The sequence below is a fragment of the Gossypium hirsutum genome, chromosome A10 (assembly GCF_007990345.1).
Source record: "Gossypium hirsutum isolate 1008001.06 chromosome A10, Gossypium_hirsutum_v2.1, whole genome shotgun sequence".
Taxonomy (NCBI): Eukaryota; Viridiplantae; Streptophyta; class Magnoliopsida; order Malvales; family Malvaceae; genus Gossypium; species Gossypium hirsutum.
Genome location: NC_053433.1, coordinates 8,839,574 through 8,860,446, shown reverse-complemented (window position 1 = coordinate 8,860,446; position 20,873 = coordinate 8,839,574). Strand labels below are relative to the sequence as shown.

General features: G+C 34.7%; 1 protein-coding gene and 1 non-coding gene across 5 annotated transcripts; one reads left to right on the top strand and one right to left on the bottom strand.

Annotated features, from left to right (window-relative positions):
* The first annotated feature begins 4,104 nt into the window (after positions 1 to 4,104).
* On the top strand, positions 4,105 to 4,211 carry LOC121208757 (small nucleolar RNA R71). The gene has a single exon (XR_005903882.1). It is a non-coding gene; the product is annotated as a small nucleolar RNA R71 (small nucleolar RNA).
* A 6,085-nt stretch (positions 4,212 to 10,296) lies between these two features.
* Positions 10,297 to 16,852, bottom strand: LOC107897331 (filament-like plant protein). 4 transcript variants are annotated; one of them, XM_041079751.1, is made up of 5 exons: positions 16,519 to 16,852; positions 16,055 to 16,356; positions 14,472 to 14,644; positions 12,516 to 13,873; positions 10,297 to 10,935 (listed from the first exon to the last, which is right to left on the bottom strand). In XM_041079751.1, the coding sequence occupies exons 2-5, from the start codon at positions 16,060 to 16,062 to the stop codon at positions 10,546 to 10,548; spliced, it is 1,929 nt and encodes a 642-aa protein (XP_040935685.1). In that variant the 5' UTR covers positions 16,063 to 16,356; positions 16,519 to 16,852; the 3' UTR covers positions 10,297 to 10,545. The 4 variants fall into 4 exon arrangements, with proteins under 4 accessions (XP_040935685.1, XP_040935686.1, XP_040935684.1 ...); XM_041079752.1 differs by having other exon boundaries at positions 16,055 to 16,265; positions 16,519 to 16,780; XM_041079750.1 differs by having other exon boundaries at positions 14,472 to 14,649; positions 16,055 to 16,265; positions 16,519 to 16,779.
* Between the last annotated feature and the right edge of the window lie 4,021 nt (positions 16,853 to 20,873).

Below are 20,873 nucleotides of genomic sequence, written 5' to 3'. Positions count from 1 at the left end.
GAGTATGAGGCCGCCGCATGAACTGAACGATGGATGGGTAGTGGCTGAGACGGTGGGTCCTCATGACGTGGAAGGACATCATCAGTAATGTCCTCTGGGTCCTCCTCTTCGGTGGACTGGATAAGGCGGTACTGAGGAGGGTAGGTGCCACGTCGTTTCTTGATCATCCTCATGTTTAGCATGCTCGAGATGCCCTGTGGGGACATTTGGTCGATGAGAGTGAGGGACAATGATTGTGTCGTTGTGTTGAGGAGCCTGAAGTGTCATGCCAATCGAGTCACATAGGGCCCAATAGAGATGACCCCTTTCCTATATCGCTCCGTCTAATAGCGGATGGCGAGGGCGATGAAGTAGGCAAAGTCAAAGACGTACCCATTCGCCATGCTCCATAGGAAATAGGCGTCGTGAGTGTTGACGACGCTGGTGCTCTTCCGTCTCCCGTCAGTGTGTGGGCCAAGATGGCATATAGGTATCGCAGGGATGGGGCGAGGGCCGATGCCTTAGAGTGGCTAGGATCATAAGAGGCCGAGGCAGGGACGAGGTCTTTCCACCACTTTGAGGGAGAGTAGTAGATGTGGCGGTGGAGGGTGTCGAGTTCATTGTCGTCCATGAACTCCTCCGTGTATAGCCCTAATGCAATCCCCAACTCGGGTACGCTCAACTGGTGCACTAGACCACCAAGGCGGAATTGGACCATTTTAGGATCGTCGAAGTTTGTCATGACGACTTGGAGATGGATGGTCGAGCATAGTTTCATCATGAGCTCGAGGTATGTCGGTTCGATGATCTCAAAGAAGAGCCCCCACGGTTCAGTCGTCAGGAGGGCTCAGACTGCGTCAGCCATCTGAATTTGTTCAAGTGACGCCCAATCAATGCAGCAGCCCACACCTAGGGGTCGGGCCAGTAATATCTGAAATAGCTCCTCTTGAGGTCCCAAGGGGAACTCGAGGAAAGGGTGCCTAATCTCCACGGTAGGACCCGAGGATGACGCTGCTCCTTTCCTTTTCTTCTAGGCGGGGACAGCGGTTTTCTTACCATGTGAGGATGACATTGTATACCTGAATTGAAAAGTCGAAGTTCAACCAATACGCCCCAAAAATAGCATGGAAAAACAAAACTAAATAGGAATATTTCATAAGACTCGCGTATTAGATGAAGAGAACAAAACTAAAACAACTAAAGCAAATATATTAAGTTATTAAAATAGGACTATGAGAATAATACGACGGGAATATCTAATGTATGAATGCATATGGGTAAGCATAAAATCCATGGAAACACAAAAGATGGATTAATGTAATATAAAAAATGGAAAATTTATTTAATAATAAGCATGAGTATTTCTATTATTCTACTATGAATGTTCACTTAAAATAGTCAAATGCATCAGAGAAAACTTCAAATAGGCAAAATATTTAAAAAAAATAGAGTGAAAAGAGTAAACAAACGCAAAAGGGAGAAGCTTGGATCATCAGAAATAGTGTTGTAAGCGGCACACGGGCGTGGCAGGTAGGTCGTGTAGAGTTGCAGCAGCTCGGGTTAGGAATTTTTGGGGAGCGGGATGATGAATAGTGAATGGTTTATATAGATTTTGGGGCACACGGGAGTGCCTAATTTTTGCTCGTGTGTTTCAAGATTTTTAAATTTAGGCGCGTCTGACATTCGCCCCACGCCCGTGTTCCTTAAGCGTGTAGGTGCACACGACCGTGTCGCACGGCCGTGTCTTGCTTCGTTCGCTTCTCCCACGCCCATGTTAGTTGACAGTGTCAACCACGAGGGCTGGGCACAAGCGTGTCGAACGCCCGTGCTAAATTAACAGGATTGTCCACGGTTTCAAAACACGGGTGTGTTGCACGCCCGTGTTGGTTCGGCAGTTTCGCCCACAGCCTTATCACATGGCCGTGGCGACTTATTGCATCCCGTGTTGGGGAAAAATTTTTGCCTTGTTTTCACAAGGCCGTGTCGCATGGCCGTATCTCCTCCTGTGGTGTGTGCACGGCCTAAGGCACGCCTATGTGCCTGGTCGTGTAGATGGGAAAACCCTGTGTTTCAAGACTTAGTTAGTAGGTTAAATGTGAAAAACTAAAATTTAAATAAATCATCACTATTAGTGCTCGGGTTGCCTCCCGAGAAGCGCTTATTTATAGTCTAAGCTTGACTTACCTCTCTGGTATGTGATCATAGTGGCTCAAGGAGTTTACACTCCCCATCCCTGCTATCAACTTTATCAATATAAGGTTTAAGATGAGTATTGTTTACCTTAAAAGTTTTGAATTTGGGGTGAATTACCTCGACTGTACCATATGGGAAAATACTGAGTACCGTGAGAGGACTTTCTTCATTAGGTTCAGAAGTGGTAATGCGAGGATCTGCTGCATCTAGTAGTACTTTGTCTCCAACCTTAAGTTGATTTGGTGATGTATTGAGCTCGTCTTGGCTTGGTTTCTGTATCTGCCATTCATCTAGTTCCTCAATTTGTAGCTTTCATTGTTTATAGATAGGTCCTTTGTTGTTGCTTGAACATGGCTCGTGTATGTTCTTCGAACTTATTTCCTTCAAAGTAGGTTGCACCACATGGTCAGTTTTAGTAGAATGATTTATACAACCACCTTCAATTTTCGATGTGTTACTCGAATTACGAGCTTGAAGGGTGATTGTTTCGTCTGTGAGTTCACTTGTGCCAACATCAATTATTGTTCTAACGGTTGCTAAAAAAGGTCTCCCTAAAATTAAAGGAACGTTACTATCATCTTCTATGTCTAGAACAACAAAATCAACTGGCAATATAAATTTGTCAATTTTAACGAGTACATCTTTAATAATCCCCCTAGGAAATCTGATTATTTTATCGGCTAATTGAATACTCATCCTAGTTTGTTTGGGTTTCCCAAGACCTAGTTGATTAAACATTTTGTAAGGCATGACATTGATACTAGCCCCTATATCAGCCAAAGTATTATTTACATCTAGGCTACCAATTAAACAAGGAATCGTAAAACTCCCTCGATCTTTTAATTTGTTGGCCAGCTTATTCTGTAGTATGGCTGAGCAAACTGCATTTAGTTCCACATGCGATGCCTCATTCAACTTCTGCTTATTTGTTAAAAGCTCCTTTAAGAATTTGACTACGTTTCATCTGCGAAAAAGCTTCAATAAATGGTAAGTTAATATGTAACTTCTTTAATAATTTAAGGAATTTACCAAATTTTTCTTCTATGCTGTCTTTCCTTGTCACATTTGGGTATGGCACACGAGGTTTGTATTCTTTACTTACCGATTTCTGGTCATTGTGGTCCACCTCACCCTTACCTTTACTTACCATTGTTTCTTGCCTCGGTTCTGGTTCAGGTGCAACTAACCCTTCCTCATCTTGAATGGTAATTGCATTAATTTGCTCCTTGGGTTAGATTCAGTGTTACTTGTGGTCGTTCAGATATCAATTTAGCGAGTTGACCTATCTGAGTTTCGAGCCCTTGGATCGATGCTTGTTGATTTTTAAGTGCTGTCTCGGTATTCTGAAAAAGAGTTTCTGACACCGAGATGAATTTTGTTATCATCTCCTCAAGGTTCCGCTTTTTCTCTTGTTGGTAGGGTGGTTGTTAAAAGCCTGGAGGTGGTGGTGGTCGCTGGTTCTCTTGGCCTCCCCATGAGAAATTTGGGTGGTTCCTCCATCCTGCATTGTAAGTGTTACTATAAGGATTATTTTGAGATCGAGGATTATTACCCATGTAATTTAACTGCTCGTTCTCCATGTTGTGGCCATAGGGTGGGTAATCTGAATTGCTTGATCCACCTCCACTTGCTTCGCACTGCATTACTGGGTGAACCTGTGAAGAACCAAGAAAACCGTCAATTTTCTTATTCAAGAGTTCTACCTGATTAGAGAGCATGGTGACCGAATCGACGTTAAAAACGCCAGCTGTTTTCGTTGGCTTTGTCCTCATGACTTGCCACTGATAATTATTCAGTGACATCTCTTCTATAAATTCATAAGCATCTTCAAGTGTCTTTTTATTGATGGTTCCGCCGGTGACTGCGTCGATCATCTATCGAATTGAAGGATTCAGGCCATTATGAAACGTTTGAACTTGTAGCCAAAGTGGTAACCCATGGTGAAGGCATATTCTCAAAAGGTCATTGTATCTCTCTCATGCATTGTAGAGTGTTTCTAAATCCATCTGCACAAAAGAAGAGATATCATTACGTAATTTGGCTATTTTAGCCGGAGGAAAATATTTTAATAAAAACTTTTCAGTCATTTGTTCGCAAGTAGTGATTGACCCTCATGGTAACGACTTCAACCACTGTTTGGCCTTATTCCTCAATTAAAGATAAACAACCGAAAGTGGATGGCATCATCAGAAACGCCGTTGATTTTAAAAGTGTCGCAAAATTCTAAGAAATTTTCCAAGTGAGCATTGGGATCCTCGTCCTGCAGACCATCAAACTTAACAAACTGTTGTATCATTTGAACTGTGTTAGGTTTCAGTTCAAATGTATTTGCAGCTAAAGCAGGCCTAACTATGCTCGATTCAGTTCCTGTTAAAGAAGGTTTAGCATAATCATACATAGTACGTGGAGTAGGATTTTGGTTAGCAGCAATCAGAGGAGGTAGTGGATTTTCTTAGTTTTCAGCCATCTCCTCGGTTGTGGTTGAAATATCGTCCTCTTGCTCTTCCTCTGAGTATCTTAAGCTTCACCTTATTTCTCTTCAGTTTCTGCGAACTGTGCGATCGATCTCACTATCAAACAGTAATGGTCCTGACGGCTTTCTTCTGGTCATAAACTAGAAAAACCTGTCAGAAGAAAATAAATGAAGAATTAGAGAAGAAAATAAAAATTTAAATTGCAAAAAAAAGTAAAATGGCTAAAGTAATAAAAATTGAGTGCTCCTAATATTCTAGTTCCCTGCAACGGTGCCAAAAACTTGATACGTGATATTCATGACAGGTTTTAAAAATTTATAATTAAGCGTTCTTGAAACTAACTATTATCACGATGAAGGCAAGTGTACCTATCGAACAGTAGTATAGCTTTAGCAAGACCGGATTGTCGAACCCAAAGGAACCAAGAGTACTAGTAATTACTTTCTTTTTATTATCTAGCCTAAAAATTAAGGGATTTGTTTATCTAAATTAATTAACTAAACTAAGAGTGCACAGAGAGAAATTGGGGAAAAGGTTTTAGGAAAATTCGATTGATTAAGACAATACCTAAGGAAAAATCCACCTAGACTTCACTTGTTATTTGACTCTGAATCAGACGATTTATTCATTTGACTTTCCGTAAAAATCCCTAAGTCATATTATTATCTCTCTCGAGACTAATAACGTCGTGTTGCATTAACTCGATCTATGGATCCCCTTATTAAGTTTCACCCTAATCCGGCAAAATCTTATCACCCTATCTCTTGGCATGCAATCAACTCCGCTTAATTATGACAAATTTATTCTTTGACAGGGTCTATTCCTCCTCTGAATAAGAACATCAACTTGAATCAATATCCTGGAATATTAAAACAAGAATTAAGAACACATAATTAAGAACAAGTCAAATATTTATCATACAATTCAAATAATAATAACAAGATCTGTCTTAGGTTTCATTCCCCTTAGGTATTTAGGGGGTTTAGTTCATACTTATGAAAGAAAACATCTCAAAAGCATAAAGATAACAAAACATAAGAAAACTCAAAACTCTTGAAGGAACTTGAAAGAAGATCTTCAGTCTTGATGATGAATCCGACTTCTGAGGTGGATCAATCGTCTTTCCTTGAGTAATTCCTTGCTTCCCACTGTATGTCCCCCTTCCTAAGTGCCTCCTCAGGTGTTTAAATAGGCTTTAGAATGCCTAAGAGCCCTCAAAATTGGCCTTTTCTGAATAGGGTTATACTTGGGCTCGGTAGGGACATGCCCGTGTACGATTACTCCAGCCCGTGGTCAAGGCTGTTGAATAGGCACGGGCATGTAGTCTACCCGTGTAAGTCGTGCTTCGATCCTGCCAAAGGGACACGGCCATGTGACACGCCCATGTGAGGAAGTCCAAGCCGTGTTGATTTCTCATGTGGGTCCATTTTCTCTATTTTTGGCCCGTTTCTCGCTCTTTTTACTCTCCTATGCTCACCTAAGTATAAAACATGAAATTAAAGGATTAGGAGCATCAAATTCACCAAATTTAAGGAGAAACCATCCATAAATGTGCTGAGCATGGGATGCAAATATGTATAAATTACGGTTTATCACTTATTATCCATGATTCATTCATTTAGCACATGTGCCATTCGTCACACATCTCATCCACAAGCAGTCACGTCAAGCATAACACCTTGCATGTATGCATAATTGATTAGGGTTACAACCCAAATAATCAATATAAACCATATCACATGGCCATATACAAAATTAATCAAATATTACCATAAGCCAACACATTTGGCTAGACCAATATGACATATAACAAAAAAACCAAGTCCCTATACATGTCATACTTAAAATGTTGAGACTAACTATAGCCAATGTCCAGTTGATAGTGTAATCGAGCCTCCGATGTCCTTCGATCCCGAAGCTAGCTTGGCAATACTATAAGAAAATGAAAAAGAGAGGGGAGTAAGCATAAAGCTTAGTAAGTTCACATGCAAATAAATAGCAACATGATCATATATATAAATACCATTGACATAACATAGTTTACTTATGTGTTATCATAAATTCATAGGCATAGCTTAAATTGGAAGACATAACCTACACATTTTCAATCTTACCAAAAGCTCATCACATACCGAGCTCATTCATATGAGTTTTCCGTACATACCTGTACCAACTCGTAAGACATTGTCATATTTCCTCATCTTTGACTTACTTGTCGAATAACTCACAAGTTTACCCATTGAACACTTAGAATACTATTGGATACCCGGAAGACTTGCATATAGTGCTTCAAACATAGCCACATCTACCTCATATCACAATCACACATTGCTCGCTTTCGAGCTAATCATGAGCCTACTTACACAAGCTGACAGTCAAGACGTAACTACTTGGGCTGCTCACACAAGTTGACAGGTACCGGCAACACATGCTGGGCTACCCAACCACCGGTAGAACGTACAAGACTAGCACCTGGATTCACAAAATCACATATACATATAATTTCATGAGCTCATAATCTCATAGTTCCTAGTAACATGTCACATTGTATCCTGCATTATTCCTAAGGTTCAAATGGGATTTTCTCGATAACTCGTATTCGTCGAACTCGTTCACAGTGTCATTCTCATTGACCATAAAGTCGTTCATTCACTCGTCAGAATAATTAAACATCGAAACTCATACATTAATAAAGCATTAAAACATGATTCAACATTGCATTATTTACACATGAACTTATCTCGGTACAAAATATGGACAATTAATTTGATTTAGTCCAAAATATTGTTCTTTCTCCGGTCTAGGTCCAGACTTCTTTTTTCTTGATCTATAATAGAAAATTCAGCTCATTTAATCATCACATTATTCAAATCAGTCCAAAAACTATATTTAGGAAAAATTATGATTTTTCCCCTAAACTTTTACATATTTACAAATTAATCCCTAGGCTCGTAAAATGAAATGTATTCATTTTCTTTGTTACTCAAGCCTAGCCGAACCTATACCATGCCCATACAACCCACATTTTCCTTTATTTCACATTTTTACTACTCATTTTTACACCTTTTACAAAAAAGTCCTTTTTATGCATTTCTATCAAAAATCACTTAGTAAGAGATGTTAAACACACATCAATCTTTCATTTTCTTCCATTAAACATCAAAATACAAACATGTCACAAATGGGTCAAATTTCATACATGAACCCTAGCTCAAAATATGGCTAGAAATGGATAGATCATGCTTCAATGACTTCAAAAATACAAAGAACATAAAAAACGGGGCTAGAGAGCACTTACAATCAAGCTTGAAAAGTTGAAAACCCTAGCTATGGAACCCTTGCAAATTTCGGCACACAAGGAGGAAGATGGACACAATTTTGACTTGACTTTTCCCTTTTTATTCTTTTATTTACCAAAAGATAAAAATGCCCTTAAGGCCTTTCTTTCCAATTTTTCCTATTCATGCCCATTTTTGTCCAAAATTTTAAAACTTGGTCAAATTTCTATTTAAGAACCTCTAATTAATGATCCAATGCAATTTCATGCTTGAAGCTTCTAGAACACAAGTTTTACAACTTATTCAATTTAGTCCCTAGAGTCAAATTAGACACTTTAGGCATAGAATTTCTTCATGAAAATTTCACACAAACATGAAATCATATCATGTACCATCAAATAATCATAAAATAATTATTTCTATTTCAAATTTGTGGTCCCGAAACCACTGTTCTAACTAGACCCTAATTCAGTATGTTACAGTAACATGGGCATGTAGTTAGGCCGTGTGTCCCTTGCACCTTAATTTTGAGAAACAGAATGCTTAGAATTGAGCACACGGGCAGAGAGACACAAGTGTATGTCTCAGCTGTGTGTGCTACACGGCCTATAACACAGGCGTGTGTCATGGCCATGTGAAACCTACACTTAATTTTGAATTGAATTAATTAACCACACGGCCTAGCACATAGGTGTGTAGGATGGCCGTGTGCACAAGTCAGAGAGTTACATAGGGTCGAACACCGCCTCTAGCATGGGCGTGTCCCAGGGTCACACGGGCGTGTCCCTTGGACCACACGAGCGTGTGAGCCTTGCACCTTGGAAAATTTTTGTAATCCCGTGAAAAATTCTTAGAGTCCCCGATTAAGTCCCGACTTAATTTTAATGCTCGTATTGGACCTCGAAGGTTCAATTAGGGAACATTTTGAATGATCTCGGTTAATAAATAGTAATTTGCATAAATTATTTGTATGGTATTGAAATCAAGTTAGATATTGAGTATATCTAAACTATTACTTGTATGGTATTGAAATATTAATAACAGACATACGCCCCAAGAAAAGGGAAAGTAATGCAGTAGCATGTGTTTCATACCACATGTGCATGGAATGACCAATATGGGTAATAGAAGATTCAATCTTTGCTTTTAAGTTGTGCGAGACCCATGAGATCAATTAGATATCTCTATAACGTACTCTTATGACCTTTGACCATTTTTTATATTTTTAGTTAAATGTTAGCTATCTTAGTATGCTATCAATGATCAAGTATAATTTGATTTAACGAAATATATCTAGAGAGTAGTTGAATTGAAATAGAGAGATTTGAGGAAAAGGAAAGATTATTATAGTGTCTCATTCAGTTGTATTAATAGACGGACAAATTATGTTCTAATAGTGAACAAATTTGTGAATACAAAATGTTGATTATCATTTTAATAATAAAATAGGTCATGAACAATTGGAAATGGAACTAAATGAATCTGTGCTATTGCATGCAAATTTTAATTATATTCACGAGCTGCCACATACACCTAACAGTTATATGGTTGCCAGCTCTCAAAAATAATGTATGTTGATTACGCGACCTACTTTCTATATGAAACTTAAAGAAAAATAAAAAGAGATAATGATGTCTTATACTTAAGTGTGAGAATAGGTGACAATTACGTACAGGTGGAAAATGTTAGTGTAGACGTTCATAATGTACTTAAAACTCCTCACATAATATATCAGTTTTCTTGCACTTTACATTTGAAAATAAAAAATCTGAAAAGAAACTGCAGATAGCAGTTCGTGAGGTTAAAAAGGTGAAAAGTCCCTTTACTTTCACCCCACGTTTTTGTTTAGAAAAAAAACAGCCAAGTTGTTAAGCATTTCACTTATCCTCTAACCTTTGGGGCTACAGTATTGTTGGTATGTAGACGATTTGGGTTTGTGATTTTATTCTTAATCAGTATAGTAAATCGTACTTTTGTGATTATTCGGTATATTCATTTCTTATCTTCTTTTATTTTTAATACTTTCATAATATATATTAGGAGATGTTTACAAAACAAAATAAAAATATACAATTAATTAATATAATTAATTAATTACGTAAAAATATGGGTGTAATGCTTGACATAAGTGAAAACAAAAGACAGTTTGAATTGAGCTTCCACCTTAAATGTCAAGGCTAAGCTTGAAGCTTTTATCCAAATGAATATTTTATTTCAAATTTATTTTTTTAAAGTCTTTTATTTTTAGTAAAACTCTATTATTAACATATAAATTTTTGGACTCATTCGAATTTCTTAACCTTTGAACATGCTTAGTTTAATGAGGGAAAGAAAAAATAATTCATTTTAATCCATTGATATAATAGAAAAAATGGAGATAAAATTCGAAGTTTATTATTTTATCATTATAAGATAATGAAATAAGACAAAACAATACTAACAACCTTATAAATATAAGGGAAAGTGAAAACATGGAAAAAAAATGCTATATTTGTATACTAATTTTCTTTGAGTAATTACTTTTCGTAATTACTTTTCGTTTTGAGTGTTTTTTATATATACCTGGTGCTTCACAAGCTAAAGATTTGGGTCTAAAACCAAATATGAGTGACAACAGATATTCAAATCGGTTTCCCACTCCTACTGCGAGGGAAAATATTCCCAAAACCGGTTCGAGTTCTGTTAGAGAGGATGACAGGTTTAACTGGTAATGTAGATTCCTTGATAATAGCATTGCTATTCTGATTCTCTGAAGATTTAGTATACTCACCTACAATTTTAGAAAACTCAGGAGAGTCTCTTCTAGGCAATTCCATGCCAGTAACACCCAGTTTTGGTTGTTTCTCACTGTTTCCAGTACATTTTAATCCTCCATCTACAAGCTCCAATGGCTTATCAGAGTCTATCAAAAAATCTTCCAGTGTCGCAAGTGATTTCAACTGCTGCCCCAGTGAAGCAATCGTCTTCTGGCACTCTGCGAATTTACGGGCTGCAATTGATAGCTCCTTGTCCTGCATATAACCACTCTCATGTTTATAACGTTACAGCTAACAATTCACAAATGACTGTGCCAATTGATAACGTTACAGCTAACAATTCACAAATGACTGTGCCAATTGACAATCACTCTTTGAACAATTTTTGTAGAAATAAAATGGAAGGCTCATTAATCCCATCTCACATCCCACGTCAGTTTACTTCGTACACATCTTCGCTTGCATTTTTCTTAAAATATCTTTGTCTAGTATATGGATTTGAAAATATCACTTATCAAAAACTTTTAGGAAAAATTTAGTTTACAGTCTTGAATTAAAAGCTTGATAAAAATTTAACATGCATAACCGTATTTAAATATGTTCACAAGTTGGGTCAGATTGTAGCCCAATAATTTTCAAATCTCTTAGCCAAGACCATTTATACCGAATGTGATCTAGCAAACTTTTTATATTAATATTTCTATAATTTTAAGTAAAATATTAATTTTATTATTAAATTTTAATTCAAGTAAAAATTATCTTGTCAAACCTAGGTCAGGTCAGGTTAGACCTACTGATCTGGATGGCTATCCTAACCCTTGGATTGGTCTATCCAAATCTCACTCCCAGTATGAGTAACATAGAGTTGCATCTTATACCAAACTCTATGCATCTTATACCAAAAACCAGCACTTGAAGTTGGTACTCCCCAGTACTCAAACAGCAACTGGCACAATGAGCATGTGCATGGATTGGAGAAAAAGATTGTCACTGCACCTGGGGAATTAAGCTAATAGTCATCCAAAGCTTAGTAAATTAAGGCAGTATAAAACTATGTTACCCAGACTCAGGTATCTGCCCAAGAAGGGTATGTTAAGCTTTTCTTAAATTTTTTCATGAATTTGGAAGATACTCAGAGAGTGATATCCTTATATGTGTCTGACACAAGTTTCTAAAAGAAACAAAGAATCAGAGTAGCATAAGCATATAAAATCATGACAAATAGCAAAACTCAAGTCAGTTTTTCAAGACAAATGCAGAATTCTAAACCTCCAGAATCTCAGTCATTTTACAGCATTATATTGGACATCGATGCTAAAAAGTAGAGGGTGAGCAAAACATCGGTTTGACCAGTTCAGTTTTTATGTAGAAAATATCAATTAAACTGGTTGAAGCACCAGAACCGACTGAAATGACCGACCATAGCATCCTCAACCGACTTAACCTAACCAAACCAAACTATTTTAGTATGGGTATGGGTATGGGTATGGGTATGGGTATTGGGTTTAAGGTGAGGAGATGGAAACGGTTATATATGTTGGTTTATTCAGTTTATTTGGTATTTGGTTTGGAAAACTGAAACCAATAACTCACTAATAAAATTATTTAAGCCGACTTAACCAAAAACCAAAGTCGGTTTTAATTACTTCCTACTTCTTCTAGATGAACCTACATGAAGCAATGCAATAGAAAATGCGAACTTACAGAATAGACTGAAGTGATGCAGTTTCGATTTGAGCTAACATTTGCATATAAGCTTTGCTTCTTAAAAGAATAGATTTCTCTTTTGATGCGAGCAATACCTACAGTTAAAATAAGCATACTAAATAACTAACCTGCTGCACCTTCAACTCTTCATTATATTTTGCTGCATGTTGGAGCTCAGCCTCCCGTCGGAGCTTGGTTTCACATTTCATTTTAGAAAGTTCGTTCTCCAATTCTTTGCACTTGTTCATGTTTTCAGTAGACAATGCTTGTTCCTTTCCGAATGCTTCTTCTAACGAAGTCACTTTCGACATTAAAGTCTTTATTTCAGTTTCAGCATCTCTAAGTCTTGATTCTGCCACTTGTCGATTCATGTTGGCGACTTTTACTTCTTTCTCTGCAGCTTGCTTTGAGTTGTCAGCAAGAGCTAATTGAGTTTGCACATCTTTGAACCTTATCTCAGCTTCGCTTAGTTGATTCTGCAATGTTTTAAGTTGTTTTTGAGATTCAGTGAAAGCTATCTGCATTTCCGACTTTTCTTCTTCGGTCAGTGCTAGCTTCTCCTCTAGTTCAGCAACTCGGTGGACTAAGGTTTCAAGATCAGCCTTCAATGGGTTTTCAACTATACTGTTTTGATAAGATACCGGACCGGCATCATTAAAACCACTTCCACTTTCTGTATCCGGCAAAGCTGCAAGCCTTTCCATTTCAAGAAAATCATCCATGAGATTGATTTCAACTGAAGGCGCCATGATGTTTCTTCCAACGGCCTTCTCCTTCCTAAATTGATCGAGTTCTGTAATGAGTGCAGACGCCCATGCATCTGAGCGGCTTCTATCACATCCATTCATCTCCAACCCGTTCATCTTTTGCATATCTGTTTCAACAGCAAGTAGCCTCTCCCCACTGTCTGATTGGCTATCTGTAAAAGATTCAACACAAATTGAGGAGGCAGTGTAAGACTTCTGATCATTAGCAGGCGATGCTTTACGAGCAATGGCTTTTAGCCTGCGGCACTCGATTTCAAGCTTAGCCAACTTCTTTATGCTGTCCAAATGCTGTTTGCTGGCAGTTTCAGCTGCTTGAGTGCTCAGGTCCCTCTCAATAATCCTACGTTCTAGCTCCTCAGCTCGAGAATGGAGCTGAAGTTTAAGGGCTGAATTTTCTTTCTCACATGCATCAAGCTTCAGTTGAAGGTCAGGATCAACTGAGGCAGCAGCGTCACTTTTGGCGGTTTCAAGTTGGGCCTTGAGATTCAGAAGCTGACTCTCAAGCTCAGACTTGGAAGATTCCCACTCATGACATTTCTTGGAAACAGCTTCATGGATTTTCCGCTCTTGCTCTTCCCTTGCTTGCCTAAGTTGTCTAACGCATTCCTTGAGTGCCCCATCCAGATGACCAACTCGATCTTCAAGTGCTGCATTTTTCTTCATAGCAGCATCAAGCTGTTGCTTCAAAGCTACTACATCCTTTTCAGCTTTCTCCCAGCCTAATTTCATATTCAAGAAAAATAAAGCAAGCAGTTAACTTCTCTGTTGCAGCAGATTTTCATATATATATATATATATATATATAGAGAGAGAGAGAGAGAGAGAGAGAAGAAGAACCCTAAACTTCCAAGAGAAACGTGCTACCAAGAAAAAACTATTACTCATTAGTTGACCACAAACATGAATAGAACTACTAAGTTGTTTATTCTGTAAACATTTCATCTCTCAAAAAGTTTTTCTATCATTCTCTGTTTTATTTTCTTATCCCCCTTGCAGCTGTATATCAGTAAATCACAGCCAATGAAACAAAAAAGGAGGTAAAATACCATTCGGGCGACCTTCTTTAATAAATAGATGAACATAGAAGCTATATTTGCTGCCATTTTCCGCACCATCATACATATCGATTTGATTTTTTGACTAAAATGTAATTCAAATAGGAATACAGTACTACTGTGACATATCCACATAGTCTTCTAATTAGAGGGGAGATCATGATTGTAAAAACCTGTGCTATTCAAAACAATTTGTTTAAGATTGTGCTGATTTTAATGTTATTTTTCTCACTACAATAATAAATTTTTAGAATAACGATACCTGAGACAGCTTCTTCTGCAACTTTAGCATGCTGCTTAACCAACTCTTCTTTGGCACTGATGTTCATAAGAGCAGTAGATAATTTCTCTGTTAGAGATCTCACATTGTTGTTTTCTTCATCAACAGGTACAGCTTTTGATGTAACTTCCAGTGATTGAGAACTAATGGTGGCGCTAGCCTTTGAAAACAAAGAAAGATCAGATTGTCTCCAAACCAGACCAGCAGAAACTAAAGACATTATTACTACATACAAACATACAAACGGAACATATAACTCTAAAACCAGCCTCACATCTCTATCATCATGTGAGAAGAAAATTATTAAGACAAGAACATAATACAACAATCAAGGACCTTTTTTACAGGTTACGTAGGTCACCGTATAACGTATTATAAAGACAAACTATACATAAAGTCCAAGATATTTGAATTCATTGAAAAAATAGGAAAGATAAAACTGGTGACAGATGAGCACAAGCCTGAATCATCCAAAGAGCACCTTCTGGCTCACCTTAAATACATACCCACTACCATCATTTATTTCCTTAAGTCTAGAAGGAACTAAAGTCTGATCAATCATGCTTGTGTAATAAACAGGACTGCTTAAAACTAGCCTACGGCTAGGGAAAACTTCGAAAACAGCCTTCTAAACTTTGCAAGAACCTAATGCAATAGTGATCTATAATTCCTTTCCGTATGTTAAAGGTGATTGAAGGCTCCTATGGCTTCACAGGTCCAATGACAATTTCCTTTTACTAAGAAAGGAAAACTAGACACTTCAAGAATATTAACTTAGCTTTGAAAAGCTTATAAAGAATTCCTGAATCATTCTTGAGTGCTCAAACCAAATATTTTTAGCTTCTCAAGCTCTCGAGGTCTTCAATGCCTTAAGGTTAATCACTCTTTCTAACGTAAATCAGAAGCGGTGTCTCACAAGTGATATTCAAGCGCAAATGAAACTAAAGACGGGCAACAATGAAAACTTCATATTTTTCAATGCTATTGCTCCAGTCTTCTTGCTCTTAAGAATTGCCTTCTTATAAAATTGAGTCCAACTATGCTCATAAACACAAGAAGACTAGAACTTCCTGGTACATTCTCTATAAAATTGTAGCAAAAAGTATAATTAATGAATCAAAGCAACAAAAATGCAGAGATTAACCAAAAAGGAAAAGCATCCAAGAACATTTTCAGCAAAACTTGAGCTCCTTAAAGGAAACATTTAAAAGACAAAAGTAGATGGAGCTAACTGATTGCCTAAGCAAGAATGTCCAGACTCAATTATTGGTCTCAACTCTCATCAGAGTTTGAGAATGATAATAAATTTGAAATAAGCAGCCTAGAGGATCATCAAGGGGCTAACAACCAACTTGAGTTAATTTTGGTTAAACAACATTGGATATCATTCAATTTACAACAACAAAAATAACCCGAATTTTTTTCATACGAGTCCATCAAAATACAAAGAAGGGACATACTTACAACACAATTGAAGAATCCATTCAACAAAATTGCAGGATATTAATATTTCCAAATAAATTGACAATGACAAAGAAAACCAAATAAAGAAAAAAGATATATACCTGCTCATCAGAGAATCTTTCAGAAAAAGATGAAATGGAACCTCCTGAACTCTCAGTTTCGCCTGGACTCTTCTCTGTCGACTTTCTTCTCCATAGCCAACTCCTTCTATCCATCTTCAACTCCAACACAGAGCACAATTCAATTCAATTCAGTTCAGTGCTTGGTTTAATCCATAACTTTTTGGTTGTTGTTGTTGCTGTTGTTGTCGAACTGTTGGATGAACAAGAATCGAGGTAACTTTTTTTTCTTTGAATATAATCTGAGACGAGACTTTGCTTAGAATCCACTCTCAATGGACAATCTAACCTCCAAGAAGCAAAAAATGAAATGTTTTCTATAATCATATAATTAATGTATAAACACTGCTAATAATAAAGAATTAAAAAGGGAGAACAGTAAATAATTAGTAGTAAAATATTAGTCTTAGAAAATAATTGAAGGTCACAGTGAGAGAGAAAGTCACCTATCCAGAATCCCGAATAGCGAAATCCAAATCAAAATCTCCCAAATTTTACGCCATTCATTGCTGGGAGACTGAGAAAGATAGATATAGAAAGGCAGACAAGGACTTTAGAACCTCCAATTTCCCTCTTTTCAGTTTCACATTTATGGCTATTTAGCCCATCAAACCAAATTAAATCCTTAAGAGACAGACAGCTAAGGCTAATGGCTAATCGCCTATTCCTCCTACTCTTTGCCCGCCATTTCCTACCTTTGCTTAAACCTATTCAATATTAACTCACAATTATTGCAATTTAATCCAACTACTTATTACTTTAACTCCTTCATTTATTCCTTCATCGCACTTAGTATCTGCAGCAATTTTATTTTATACAAATAAAATGGAAAACCGTAAATTATAAAAAAAAAAATTGAATATGTACCAAAAATTTTTAGGATTAATTTATTTCTTTTTGAATATGCAAAATTTGAAGTTTTATTTTATCTAACTTCTTTTAAAAAATTTTGAAATATCTTCACGACAATTTTTATTTTTAAAAAATTATATTTATTATTATTGATTTTTTTTTCTTTTTGGAATGAAGGATTATTTTGGAACACTCGTTTTTTTATTAAATTCATAATTAATTTCAAGAAATAATATTTAAGAAACCAAATCAAAATGTGACATCAAAATTTATTAGAATAAATATAAATTTCAAAAACATTCCAAAACGAACCATCCAAATAAAATTAACTCGATAAGAATGAAATTCCTTTTTTGTATGTCACAATCCAAACAAAAAGTATCCAACACATGTGCCGAAAATTAAACAAATCGATAAAAATAGCCAAGAAAAACAATTTCAAGCCTTTACAAATTTATTAGTTAATAAATTAATTAAAAAAGAATAACCATTGATTAAATTTGTTAATTAGATTAAAATAATTAACAAATTTAAACACTCCAAAAAACACACGAATAAGCGGAGAATAGGAGAGAGAAATGTCAGTAGAAAATGCAGGGAAACGCACCTGCAGCATAAAAACGTGCACATTTATCGAAAGGGATTTTATGCTCTTTTCAAAAAAAGCAAACATTTATAGTTTTTTATATTAAAGTTTAATTCTAAATTTTACCCCCTTATTTTATGAAATCTGATAAATTAATCACTCTATTTTCTCATAATTAAACTCTATTATTTTATATAAAAAAATTGAGGAGTTAGTCCAATTGAATAATAGTGCTAAATCTCCTTGTTAAATTTTGACCTAGAAATCAACAGTTAGTAATTTATATGTAAGGAATTAAGGGCGAAGAAAACAAAATTTTTAAAAAAAATCAAGATAAAATAATTATTTTTAGAGTGGTCAAAGCTATCTTTTTGTTTGAAGAACTTAAATTGAATTGTTTATTTTTTGGAGGGATCAAAATGTAAATTTTTCATCAATTAACTAGCTAAAAAGACATAAATTAAACAATTGATTATTAAAAGAGATTAAAATTGAAATTATCAAATTTAATAAAGTGCAATGATCTAATTTTGATAAATTAAAACAAAGAAATAAACTTCTGAAAGTGGAGGGATAAAACTAGGAAATAATCTATTTTTATTTTTGGAAACGGTAAAAGGATTATTCTACATCAATGATTGAAAATAAATGATAGAAAGCTGGGGACGTCTAATGCAAAGTGGGCGGCTGCCCTTTATGACAGAAATTATTATTATTATAACATTAATATTTTAGATTAGTCGTATTTTGTATTCATTCTCTTTTCTTTTTTTTTTCTTTTTTTTTCTTTTTTGGTTTTTCCAAATCTTGGTCCGTCTTTATTACCAATTTTCAAATATGTTAGGCGTAATTCTCTCCCCCTGATTTCGGATTGAATCAATTATTTTGGTTTTTTTTTCTTTTTAAACAAAAAATAATTATTGCTCTACCATATGTAGAAAAAAGAGAAACTGTTAGAGAGTTTTATATTTTTAATATTAGTTTTATTATAGATTTTTATCATTTCTCTTTCTTTTAAGTTGTTAATAACTCTTTCTCAACCCTTACATACAAGAATAATATGTATTCAAACGCATTAGAATCTATATCCTCCTGCACTAACAATAATATTGGTACCAATAGAGTTAAGACTTAATCAACAGTTGAATCTATATATTAAAATCAAGGCATTTACTAGAAAAAAATGGAAATTGTTTTGTATAGTCTAATTTTTGGACTTACGATTTGTCTTATTAAATGCTATGTATTTAATAAATTTTTAAATTTTATGAAAACAATATCTTAATAATAAAATGTATTTTTCTAATTGGACCTAAATACTTAATTTTCTTTCTATAAATTTTATTTTGACAATTTCAATAGTTTATATTTTAATTTTTTATCATATTTTGCATAATGTAATTATTTAATTGATTTTCATTCACGATGAAAAATAGGTTAGAAGAAACATTGATTTGAAAATTTATGATTTGAGAAGGAAAGTTGGTGCACCATTTTGGAAAGTGTGATTCAAATCCCTTCATGAATGGGGGGCAACAAGGACCAAAAAAAAGGTGTCTAATATATTTAAAATATACTAACTATTTTGGTTAATTAAAAAAAATCAATCAACGCTAGTTTTTCTTACATAAAATATAATCATATAAGAAAAAAATTATTATATATAACAAATTATCAAAAAAATATTTCATATAACAAATTCTTTTAAAGTTTTCAATTTTGTAGTAGTGAAAGCAGGTTAAAGTGCATCTTCACCGTGGTCGGTGACAGTGATAGGCGTCGATGAAGGGTGGATTGCATGGTGGCTGTCGGGTTTTTTTGAGAGAGATGGGAAAAATGTGGGAGAAAGGAGGAGAAAAAAAATACAAAGTAAATATATATATATAATGAGAAAATAACATTTATTTATATAAAGAGAAAATAATATTTATTTTTCTTTTTATGCAATACGGTAGTTTTTAATTGGTTGTCTTTTATCTTTCTAATAGGTCCAACAGTTTTCATTGACGGTTGACTAATAGGGTACCAATTTGGAAAAAAAAAATAGTTTATGTGTTACTTATGATAAAAAAAAGTTTAAATACCAACTTGAGAAAAATAATATAGTTTATGTATCAATTTATGAATTAAACCTTAGTTTTATTTCTATATTTTGCAAAAGAAATCAATTTAAATAATTATTTCTTATAGTAATTTTAAAAGAGCTATTTTTTTTAATTATTGGATCTATTTTGTGGCTCATGCTCAAGATTCATGATTGCCCCTTCCTATAATATTGTCTTCAATGTTCAAACCTACGTCTACTTTAAGAGTATAATATGTCTTATAACGTCACCTAACACTTATTAGTAAATTTTTTATTACATGTAATTGTTAACCGGTTTGATTAACAAGAGATAGAAAATGGTGGTTAGCATGGTGGTTCACCTACGGGAAGGTGGAAAGGTACAGAGGATGACAGGTTTTTTGGGATGGATCTTTGGGAAGGAAGAAGACATGGTGTGTTCATTTGTTCTCTGAGCCATTGAATGAGTCCTTTTATTGTGGGAGATAAGGTTTGCAATGTAATGACCCAAAGTTCACGGGCATCAGAAAAGTACATTATCGGGCCTCCGTTTTAGTAAATTGAGTTCGAAAATAATTATTAAGAATATTTGTGAGTCTAGTAGTGTATTTAATTATGTTTTAATTAGCTGAATTTAGCTTAATTAAGAGAAAATAGGAAGAATGACTAGATTGAATAAGGGGTAAAATGAATTATAGATTAAAAGAAAAGATAAAGGACCAAAATAGAAAATATGCCATTAAGTAATAGTTGAGGCCGCAAAACAATGAGAAAAATCTAAAAATTTTTAATGATTTAAATTATTATAATTAATATTAGAATATAATAGTATAAATTATTATTTAATGTATGGTAATAAAATATACATTTGTAATAAAAATAAGCATACAATTGCAATTTATGAATTTAAATTACTTAATATTTAAGTAAATAGATATTTATTATTTATTATTAAATAAAATATATTTATTAATTAAATAATTATATTATAAGATTTTTATGTGATAAATAAATTAAAACATGACAATTGTTGTCATTGTATGATGATGATATGGTAAATATGTAAATATAAGTAATATTACATTTGTAATAAATATATTGATTATTAAATAGATATTTATTAAGATATTATATTATTATTAAACAAATAAAGCATAAAATAAAACAAAAAAGGAAACCAAAACAGAATAGGTTATTCGTAAGTACCAGGGGAAAAAAAGAAGAAAAGAAAGAAAAAGGAAAAACTGGGTTTGGAAGCTTTAAACTTTAATTGGTAAGTCAATTAAGTCCTTTTTATT

Bases quoted from the DNA above. Each gene is read 5' to 3' on its own strand.
- LOC107897331 (XM_041079750.1), bottom strand. From the start codon at position 16,168: ATGGATAGAAGGAGTTGGCTATGGAGAAGAAAGTCGACAGAGAAGAGT. The intron at 14,650-16,054 runs GTATATATCTTT...TTGTTTTCAAAG, and splicing joins AAAGATTCTCTGATGAGCAG to GCTAGCGCCACCATTAGTTC. The intron at 10,936-12,515 runs GTTAGTTATTTA...GGTTATATGCAG, and splicing joins AAGAGTTGAAGGTGCAGCAG to GACAAGGAGCTATCAATTGC.